The following is an 11,456-nucleotide window of genomic DNA, read 5'->3' on the forward strand; positions in this document are numbered from 1 at the left end:
AGCTCATTGGTGAATCTCAGCTATCGCAGTAATGCATGAAGATAGATGAGCTCTTAAACAGCTACGCCTCAACTCTTACAGGACTTAAGATCACCACCAACACTTCATATTGCAGTCAGGAGCAAATAGACTAGAGCAGCCTTTGGAGCAGTGGTATAGCAATGCTTGCCCCAGGGAGCATGTTAAGTAGAAGAGCCATTATATTCTTCACTAGCTGTAGCTTCGGAGTGGCCTTCAACACGTATGAGCGCAGGGAGATAATGCCTGGAGGTGACACGAGCCTGGATCTGGATCAGACAAAGACTTCTGTTCATTTTCTCTATTCTGAGTTATCAGAGTAACTTATCTCTCTCCCACAAACACATACACTGTAGTTAGGTTGGGGTACCAGCAGAATGATAAAACACAAATTCAGATGGGAAATAAGGTGCAAATTTTTAACAGTGAGGATAATTTACCATTGGAACAACATACCAAGGGCTGTGATAGATTCTCCATCACTGGCAATTTTTAAATCAAGGTTGGATGTTTTTCTAAAAGATATGCTCTAGTTCAGAAGGAATTAATTCAGGGACATCCCATAGCCTCTGTTATGCAAGAGATTAGACTAAATTATCACAGTGGTCTCTTCTGGCTTTACAATCTATGAACAATGAGTAGGGCCCTACCAAATTCACGGCCATGAAAAAACACGTCACAGACTGTGAAATCTGCTCTCACCCCGTGAAATCTGTACAGTATAGGGTAAAAGCACAAAAGACCAAATTTCATGGGGGGAAAACCAGCATTTCAAATTGGGGGTCCTGACCCAAAAGGGAGTTGCGGGGGAGGGGTCGCAAGGTTGTTGGGCAGGGGTGGGGGTCACAGTATTGCCACCCTTGCTTCTGCACTGCCTTCAGAGCTGGGTGGCCGGAGAGTGACGGCTGCTGACCGAGGGCCCAGCTCTGCAGGCAGCAGTGCAGAAGTAAGGGTGGCAATACCATACCAGGCCATCCTTACTTCTGCGCTGCTGCTGGCGGCCTTCAGAGCTGGGATCCCGGCAGGCAGCCGCCGCTTCCCAGCTATCCAGCTCTGAAGGCAGTGCAGCTGCCAGCAGCAAGACAGAAGTAGTACCGCACCCCCCCCCCCCAATAACCTTGTGACCCTCCCCAACTCCTTTTTGGGTCAGGACCCCTACAATTACAATACTGTTAAATTTCTGATTTAAATAGCTGAAATCATAAAATCCTATGACTGTGAAATTGACCAAAACGGACTGTGTATTTGGCAGGGCCCTCACAAGAGTGTGTGCCTATGGTCTCAGACTGATACGTACTCGGGGCAGCTCCCGCTGCCATGGATACACTATTTTTAATGTGCTAGTTAGACCAAGAGCTAGTGTGAGTATGTCTGTCTGCTCAATCACACCCCCAAACTCAAGGTGCTGACATACCCTCAGAAATCTTTACCCAAATTCTTTACTCCAATACAGAAAAGCAAAATCCTACCACAAACCCATAAATGTTGTTGGTTTCCTGTAAGTTCCTTTTTGACTGATTGTTGTTTTTTTTTAAGTGAAGATAATTGACTACCTTTTCCGAACAGGACCATGTGAAGACACCAGTATAGGCATTCTCCCCATAAGTAAAAGACTGATTATTTTCCACTGGAGGAAGATAATCCCATTGGGTTAATGGAGCAGATAAAAGTAACTATTCAAGCCACTGTAGTTAATGTTTGCTCCAGAAATTCCCATATACACCAGGAGTTAATAGCTTCCAATATATTATCAGGTTAATAACCCAACAGACTAGCACAATGTTAAATAATTTTTACCAGGAAGGCAAACCAAACAAGAGGAGTGGCTATTAGGCCATAGTATGCTGATTATAAAGGCCAATTCCTAAGTCATATCATATGTCAACAGATCAAGAAGGACACAGTCCTAATCTCTTAAAAAAAAAAAAAAAGCCCAAATCCTCTTCTCTTGGGCAGAACAGAACCTGAAATGCCAGAGGACTCCACATATCAAGAGCAAACTACACACCACAATAGACTGACTCAGTCAACAACAGATACATCCATAGGGGGCCAAGGGGAGTGGAGTATAAGGCCAAGCAGCATCAGTGTTGGTCTGACTTGCACGAGATGTCAGGCAGGCCTCTGCACACCCTCAGCAGACAAGAAGTGGAAAACAAACAAAGTAGCTTAAAGCAAAGTTTGCCTCCTTCCACCTTCCCTGCCCCAAGAACAAGAACAGAATAACCAAGAATGAAGCCCCCTATGAATACTGTATCAATCTCATTTTATGTAATGGTTTTTGCTGTTACCCACTGGCTCTTTAGCATAAGTTCGCATAATCTTTCTGTGAAGGCCAGAAAACTCATATTTTAATGGTTTTCCTGATTCTTCTAAATTGGATCATCATGAAAATAGCCTAAACTCTTGAGACAAATTTTTCAAGAAGAAATGGTTACATGCTTTAAAGGGAATACTCTGTTTTTTAATCCTCTATTTAAAAGTAAACTGTCGCATTCATACTGATTTACTGTATTTGAGGCAACAATTTCTATAGTGACTCCCAATTCCATTCTTGGAATTTATTTATTTCTTGGTCTCCACTGGAGAAATCTTCCCCTTAACTCAAAAGAGTTGACCCATCTTGGTTTTATCATGTGTTGATTTCCTGTATCTTTATGGAAACAACTGAGATCTTCCTTACAATAGGTTTATTTTTTGAAAAAAATATCACCTCTAATGGGCTGCAGGACATGAAATCAGATGCTGCACTCAGCTGTCATGGTTTATGAACCTTGCTAAAGTCAAATTACAATAATCATATGCATGTTAATGTTCCATTAGGAGATGAGTGACACGAGTCATTGCCACCAGATAGGGTCTGTCACTACAGTGAATCTCTTTCCTTCTAAATAGGCCCTGTCCACTTCTATTACCCTTTTTAAAATTCTTGTCCTACAGCTGAGTTCTCAGATACTGAACGTTTGTCTTGTATAAGATGTATTGCTAATCTATTGGCAATAAGGACATGCTCAAATCTGTATTGGTATCTTCCAGAAAGGGAAGTTAAAAGTATGGCAATTTGAGGACTGGCTCATTTCACATCTTTGTTTTTTATATGGTGACAGGGTGCACCCATAACAAAAACATTATGATAGCCATAAAAATAGAGCATCCTATTTGGTTAGAGCCATCAAAGAACCTGCTTGGGTGGCATAAGTATATGTTTCTTTTAGTATTGCCGTCATCCCTAAAAAGGAAAAAAAAATCATATTTGTGTTGTGTTTTTAATGGGTTGTGCGTTTTTTGTTTTGTTTTTTGCTTTGATTGGGTTTTTGTGTAACCATTCTTTTGAACCGCAATATCTGAGAAAATTAATAGTTTCTCTTCCAAACTGGCCCTTCTTTAAAGCTAATTACCATGATGACCAATTCAGTTATTTCTAAAACTTTTTAACAAGTTTGTAAAGAACCTAGCAATATATTTTAGGATTATGTTGTCTAAAGAAAACTTCTGTGCACAAATGCAGTACCTTAACCAGGCAGGACAATGTCTTTCAGGCTTTGAAATAGTTGAAGCTTGACAAAGAGTCAACACAATAATCACTTGGGGGGGGGGGGGTATTTAACCAAATTGTTAGTACTATACATAAGATTTACTTTTATCATGGGTCTGTATAGGACAAAGCACTCTTTGAAAGATAGTAGATTCCAAACTAGAATATGCCCTCTAGCAGATCCATTATTATTTTTAAACATGCAGTGAGTGGTATGGAACCATGACTGCCTGGATCAGTTTTACAGCTTGTATTTCATATGTAGTTTATTGTTTTTAATTCACTCTCCCTAATATTCTGTAACCACCACCTTTTTTACAATAATAAAAAAACCCTCTTAAAGAATACTGTTACAGCCTCACTTTGGCAGCAGGGTTGTTTGTCTATTCAGTGTTGCCAACTTGTGTTTTCATTGTAAGTCTTGCAATATTCTGTGTTTTTTGAAAAGCCTCAATTCATGGAATTGTGCAATTATGTAAGAATCTCAGCACTCACTCTCTTTCCTTACAAGTTCCTAGCTCTCATGGTTGAGAGCTTCCTGAAAACATGAACCCCCAAAGGCTCAGTACCCAAAGGCAAATAAAATAACCCTAAATTTATTGCTTTTTTTTTAAATCTCATTTTTAATTTAATCTCATAGTTTTTGGGGGTGGTGAGGTGAGGGGTGACTCAAGATTGTTAAGTACTGGAGGCTGGTAATACTAATGTATCCAAATATCTTTTAAAAGCTCCTATCCTAAGCCCTGAAAAGGAGGACAAAAGTGAAATGATTTGCCCACTGGCTGCTCTCCATCACACAAAATGTGTGACCTTTTAAACAGTTGAGACAAAGGCACTATCCAGATAATCATATTTAACAAAAATGTCTTAGCAGTGTTATTTATGGCACTTAAGAGTTATATAACTGGTAGAGCTAGTACAATCTAATTTACTCTTCACACTTTATACCAATTGTCTCAGGGGACTGAAATGAACAGAGAAAACAAAATTAAACTGATCTTGGTCAATTTCACATTCTAGTTCATTCACTAGCACAAAGTAGTTTTCACCTTCGGCCAGGATATGAGGATGCTTTTATTTTTTTAAGAAAAAGTTTTCAGGGATATTTAAGAAGAAATGTGAAAATATTTATATTAGGTTTTGTGTATTTTTATCTTCCAAAAATCCATGAATTTTGAGCCTCAAACACTGAATGTACATATATCTTCTGATTTCTCCTTGCTACTATATATATAAACACACCTATGTTTATTATGAGCTTGCATTATAACCCTCTGTTTTGCATTTACAGGTCGGATATCTTCTTGATTCAGGTTTACTTAGAGGGTGTCAAGTTGTTTTCATTTTGGTAAGGACTGTAGCATAGGGTAGCGCTGCAGCACTTGCACTGTGGAAAGAAATCTCTCTCTCCCCACCATGTTCCCTTTTTGCAAGAGAATTTGGCATCACAATCCATACTCCTATTTCCTGATTTCTTGTGACTCTTGTTATTCAACCACAGTGAACGTCCTAATGGCTACAACTACACTGCATGAACCACGTTGGTCCCATATTACCTCACCCGCCTTGTCTTCCTAATGTTTTGGCATGCTACGTACAGTGTATTTAGTGTGGCCTATTCTGGGCCCAATCTGCTCAGAGTAGGACTTTTGCCTGAACAGGGAAAGCAGGATTAGGCTCTTTAGGGCAAACTTTGCTCACCTCCAAGCAAAGCAAACTATGATTTTTCTACTTCAGGGCTTTATCATAACAATGGAATTTGCCAGAGGAAAAGTTGCTTTTGTGCACACAATGGTTGAATGAGTGTTTAAACAAGTCAGTACATCAGCTACTCTTTCTGAGATCACGGAAATGGATGCATTATAGCAAAACTGAAAGTAATATTCATTTCATTTACTTTAATGGACAAATACATAAGGGTATTCCCATCCCCATTATCTTTCATGATAAGTACTTAACCTGGGAGGGAGAGACAAGTATGGGACGGGAGGGACAGCTCAGTGATTTGAGGATTGGCCTGCTAAGCCCAGGGTTGTGAGCTCAATCCCTGAGGGCGCCATTTGGGGCAAAAATTGGGGATTGGTCCTGCTTTGAGCGGGGGGTTGGACTAGATGACCTCCTGAGGTCCTGTCCAGCCCTGATATTCTAGGATTAAAAAAGGAGAGATCTGTCCCTTAGTGGTACTCACCCTCTAGTCTCTTTCCTTGCAGCTTTACAGTCATTGTTTTTTTACCTATATCTCATGTTTTTGAAACATCAAGGCCTCTGTGTTGTGCTTTTATCTTAAGTGTCTGGGCAAGTGTGTATTACATATTCTGGTTTTCCAAAATCATGACATGACTGGATGACTACACTTATTATTATTTAGCTATCTAGTTTATCTTCACGTGCTCCTTACCCTTGGTGCCTGTTCTTTTTCAAATTAATAGAAGATGGTCCAATGTATCTTTTTTGTTCCTATCAATTACTTTTTCTGTTTAGTTAAACCTGATATAATTTCTACTGAAACCTCCTAAAGCTTGGTAGTTTGTGTAACACAATGGTGTATTGAGAAAAGAAATATGAAACTGAGAAAACGTCACTTAAAAAAAGAGAGAGAGAAACCTTCACACTCAAAAACACCATTAAAAAACCCCCACAGATTTCTGAGTACAGCTGATAACTCAATTAATAATTTACATGATTAATATTGCCTATAAAATCATGAACATCCTGCAAATAGGTCAAATTTTTCTTCAGTTTATTCATTACTTGCAATTGTTCAATTAAGGTTTTTTTCTGTGCAAATTGTTTATTCCATGACTTGCAATTTGAGCTGCATTGTTCATTTATGACTGGTCACATAAGTCACAGTGCTTTGGTTTTGTTCATAGTTTGGATGAGTGCAATTCTTTATTATAATCATCAGGTTTCTGGCATGACTGTTTTATACAAACAATTTAAAGTTTGCTTTCCAGGTCAATTTCAGCTTAAAAATCCACTTTCCACTCATGGTTGTGCCCTATAACAATCACAAAATGAGCTTGCATAAAGGGAGCACAAGCAAAGCCAAAGTAAATGTTCTAAAAACCAATATTTGCAGGAAAATATTTATCTAGCTCTACTTCCAAGTCTTTGACATAGTTCTCCTTACTGGTTTAATGTTGCAGGCTTGTTGAAACCTTGGTTTAAAACCATTTTGAAGCCTTGCCCGAGTACTCTGGGCCTCACTCTCCCATTGAAATAGAAGGCAAAACTTCCATTGACTCCAGTGGGAGCAGAATAGGCCCCTTTTGCTACAATGTTTTGCTTGTCAGAAAATGTCAAGCCATAGCCATTGACTGAACCTCACTATTTAGTTTAATTGCTTTCTTCATTTCCATCTCTTTGAGCGACTCCTGCGCTGGTGGAGCTCCTGTAATTTTCAGAACATCCCTATTGTTTCAGGGCAGTGTTGTTGCAGCCACATTGGTCCCTTGAAAGCTCGTCTCTCTCTCTCTCTCATCAACAGAAGTTAGTCCAATAAAAGATATTACCTCACCCACAGCATCTCCCCCTATTGTTTCAGCTAATATAAACCTTCACTCTTGGTAAAACAGCAAAGGCCCGAGTCCTGCCAATACTTATGCATGTGCTTAACTGAACTGGAAGTGCAATTAAGAACACACAGAAAAGAGTTTTCAAGAAAAGGGCCAAAGTTTTTGCAAATTCAGTTTCAGATGCAGTTACTTTTGACTTAAAAAAAAAATTACTTAAGTCTTGGTATTCAGTACAAGCAGGTGTCTCAATCATCTACAATTGCTTCACAGAACACAGATTTTTTTAGGACTATTTTACTTGTTGCAGTTTGTAATAACATCTTGAAAACCACAAGACAATCTGTTACGTATCTTTTTCCTTTAGTATTGTGGGGTCATCCAGGTGTACTAGGCTCTTATTTTTAAAACCCCCTAATGCTATGAAGCATTTTTTTTTTAAAAAGCAAAAACCACACACACACACACACCTCCAACAAATTTCACAAACTTTTTCAGCCATGGAACAAAAGACATAAGGTAAATTTGGGGGCTACAAACCTAGAAGTTTTACTGTACCTTTAACTTTCAATTCCAGCTAATGAATTTGTTATACAAATTCTTTCAATATTACTGGAACTTCCTTGACGATCAGGGTAGCAAAAGGCCATTCAGTATATAGCCATATTTAAAATTCTTGCAATACATTGATTTTAAAGTGGCCAATTTTAGTTGGATGTATTCCTGGAGATTTCATCACATAACAATCTTTAATTAAAGATTAATCTTTAATTCCTGGAGACTCCAGGCCATTCCTGGAGGGTTGGCAACCCTAGCTGATTCTCTGCAAATGACAACTGTATTTCTTAAGAACATTAATACTGGTGTTTTAAAGTATTACTAGATATCTTAAATCTGAAATAGACATACTGGTGATGCCAAATCATATTCTAAGTGTACTGCAAAAAAAAAAAAAAAAAAAGGACCCACAGCCAGTGAGTCTCAAAGCCTGGGTCAGCTGACTTGGGCTCATGCTGCAGGGCTAAAAATGGCAGCATAGATGTTCAACTCTGAAACCCAGTGAGGGAAGATGGGACTCAGACCAGGTTCCAGCCCGAGCATCTACACTGCTATTTTTAGTCCTGTAGCATGAGCCCTGTGAGTCTGAGTCAATTGACCTGGGCTCAGAGACTCACTTCTGTGGGTCCTTTATTTTTATTTATTGCCATGTAGACATACCCTAAGCCATTTGATAAAAACCCAGCAGAAAATAAGAATGCTCTAGTTTGAAGTCAGAAAAGAATAATCCACTGATCTATAGCTAGTATTCTTTGAATGTACTAGAGAGAGAGCGCACATGCGCGAGCAAGCACATCTTTAATTCTGAGGATTTCATGGCTTTACTCTGTAGGTAAATCTCAAAATACCCCGTGAGTTCTATAAATGTTGTTATGCAGTTCTGACTGTTTTGTCTCAGGCATTCATGCGCTAGTATAATACTGAGTGGAGTAGTTGAAATTCTCTCTCTCTCTTTTTTTTTTTTAATAACACTAGTATTCCTTTATTTGTACTACTGTAAGAAAATAGGAATTGCCAGACTGGATCAGACTTGAGGTCCAATTCTGGGCCAGTGTCCTGTCTCTGGCAGTGGCCGGTACCAGTTGCTTCAGAGGAAAGTGCATGAAACTCTGCCGTTTATATCACATCTAGAACAGTTTTGCTCTAGTAACTGTTTTCAGTATATTGAAGTTTAAGAAATGTTGGATTCACATATTATTTTAACCAATCAAAAAAATCAGGGCTGCAATGCTTGCATGAAATAATTCCATCTGGGGGCTTAAGAGAAATTTTAACATCTAGAAGCAAAAAGTTCCTCCACGTGGACTTGTTTCCTCGTAAATCACACCAATCCTGCTCTCATTCACCATGAAATTTTCTCTGTTGTATACCTCTGTACATAATAAATCTCTGTTGAAATGGTTTCTGTGGAGAGGGGATCCCCAAGGTAAAACTGCTGCCTGGTTTAGGTCCCAAAGTTTGGGGGCAAACTGGACAAAAGGAGAAGGAATGAAATAAGAAGCTTAAAACATTAATTCCTGAGCTGTTTGTCACTGAGATCTCCGGATGGGTGCTGGTGGAATGCTGACAGAATGAACAAATAAATATCTTGTATGATCATCTCAGAAATCCCTTTCTGAGGCTTCTCAGGAAAATCTAATTCCTTTGCCCAATAAATAAAGGTTAACCACCCCCACTAAGAATAAATTAGATTAGTACAGACTAAAGCTTCACAAATTCAACTTTATAAATAATACAGGGTCTGTTCCTCCAAGGGAAGAAAGAGAGAGGAATATCAGAAGGAGATAGGAGCCTATGTCAGAACTGGCTCCATACTAAAGATTTTGCAGTAATCTGATATAGTCACACAAAGAGGAATTAACTTTCTATCCCTCTAGAGCCGTGGCACTTAGAATGGCCTGCTGCCTATACACATGTAGTGATCTCAAAAGTAATAATTTTGACTGCCAAGAGATTTGTTTCCCCAAGCCATGTAACGTATAATAATTTTCCAACCACCAGGTGGCTCCTCACAGATGTTCTCGCTAGTGGTTCTCCCCCCTCCCCTTGAGCTCTTAGCCATCAGTGGAATACAATCTCTTGCACACAGGTGTTCACACTGTCCTTACCACACAGAAGAACTCGAATACCATCAGGATTAGCCAGTGGAAGGAAGCTACCTCTAGAACGCTGGAGACCCATAAAAGTGATGTTTTCAAATTCAAAGGATCAGATGTGTTATTCCGGGAGGGACACCACATAAACAGTGAAGACTGTTATTGTTGATGGAAACTTCCATCGCCCCAAGGAAGAAAAAGGGGGAGGGGCATTTGAAATAAGTGTCAGATGGTTTTCTAGTGAATGGAAGGTTCCAAGGAGCGATTTAATTTCCACAAGTTTAACAGCCAAAGGATACCCTGCTGCATTATCTAATGAAAATCCAGCTGAGATCCGTGCGTGCCATATAAACACAGGGCTGAGACTGAGAACGGGAAAGATGTGCGAGATACCGAAGCAATGGGAGTCATTATCTTTTTGGCAAGGGGTTCTTCATTCATCAAACGCAGTGAATGGAAATATTAAATACTGCAAGCCAGGTTAATGAGCTGTTCCGTTATGATCCTCTCAAGATGTGAAAGCTTCGCACAGGGTACCCTCTGAGCCAGGCTCAGTAGAAACCTAATCATTCAGACCAGAAAACCACTTCCCCCTCTGAAAATACGCTGTACACACCAGGGGTATTTTAGAGTCATCTTCGGCAATGCAGCTAGCTCTGTAGCTCGCCCGGATATTTTTTAACGTATATGTTGCATTTTTAAAAGGATAAGCATCGATCTTTTTAGCGAGGATTTTCTTTTAGCCTCTCTCGAGCCCCCTCCCTTCAAGCATCAACCACCTCTCACAGATCGAACCAGATCTGCCTTTCAGACCAGAACGTTTAATAGCAGTTGCATACAATCATCTGTTGGTAACACAGCAAGCAAAGAAACAGCCGCCACTTCAGCTATTCACACACAAAATCCCCCCCGAAACTCGTGCATTATTTTGCAGATCGAGGTCCCTTTTCATATGCACCGTAGAAGCTAATTGCATGTCACCTCGCTGCGTTTGCATTTACTCGATTTTCCATATAAAACTGGATTAGGATAAAAAAAAAATATTCTTAAAAATGGACAGTTACCGGCAACAGTATAACACCTGATAATGCCGACGGAGGCAATGGCTGTACTCTGCCAGTCGCACCATCCGGAATAAAGGGCTATTTGCATATTTGCTAACCCTTTTGAATGAATGCATCTGCAGCTGACCTTTAACAATAGCACAATCTGTGGGATCAGACTGGAGAGAAGCGGTGACTATTTCACCCTTATAATCTCTGCGATCTCAAAAATATCTTCCCGCGGAACCTCCTCACAGCTGGAGACCAACATTCTTTTGTTTCGAATGAGCATTTTAAACGCAGGTTCAGCCCACATGCAACCTCGAGAGGGATCGGAATCAGCACGGGGTCTACAAAGCCACCGTATGCCTTTCCCCCTTCCTCCGGTTGTGCATTGCCTGCCACGACCAGGAGGGAAAATGCGACAGGGATGCTCCCTCGCCCTTGCTGTGCTCTCCCTTACCTTCCCTGGCTTTCAGCAAGACGGTATTGGCAACGATATTTTCCAGCTCCATTGACAGTCTCAGCCAGCCAAGGTAGCGGCACTGCAGCAGGGATGTCAGTTGCTGTAGGTGCTGCTGATTCTCTGTACGACTAGCAGCCTCCCTCCTCTAGTGCATTATTCCTCCTTATTTCCCCCTCCTGGAGTTTCCTCTTTCAGAAAGTCACTGCTCGCGCCCCCCTCACGAGT

General features: G+C 40.2%; 1 protein-coding gene across 3 annotated transcripts in view; it reads right to left on the reverse strand.

Annotated features, from left to right (window-relative positions):
- GRK5 (G protein-coupled receptor kinase 5) overlaps nucleotides 1–11,456 on the reverse strand; it is a 229,891-nt gene extending 218,435 nt beyond the window's left edge. For all 3 annotated transcript variants that reach the window (XR_012640339.1, XM_074959250.1, XM_074959249.1), the window contains exon 1: nucleotides 11,229–11,456. Coding sequence is in view for 1 of the 3 variants with exons in the window: in XM_074959250.1 (XP_074815351.1) it covers nucleotides 11,229–11,280 (52 nt within the window). In the remaining 2 variants the exon portion in view is untranslated. The remainder of the gene's footprint in view (nucleotides 1–11,228) is intronic.

Source organism: Natator depressus, chromosome 7, assembly GCF_965152275.1.
Source record: "Natator depressus isolate rNatDep1 chromosome 7, rNatDep2.hap1, whole genome shotgun sequence".
In the NCBI taxonomy this organism is placed as follows: Eukaryota; Metazoa; Chordata; order Testudines; family Cheloniidae; genus Natator; species Natator depressus.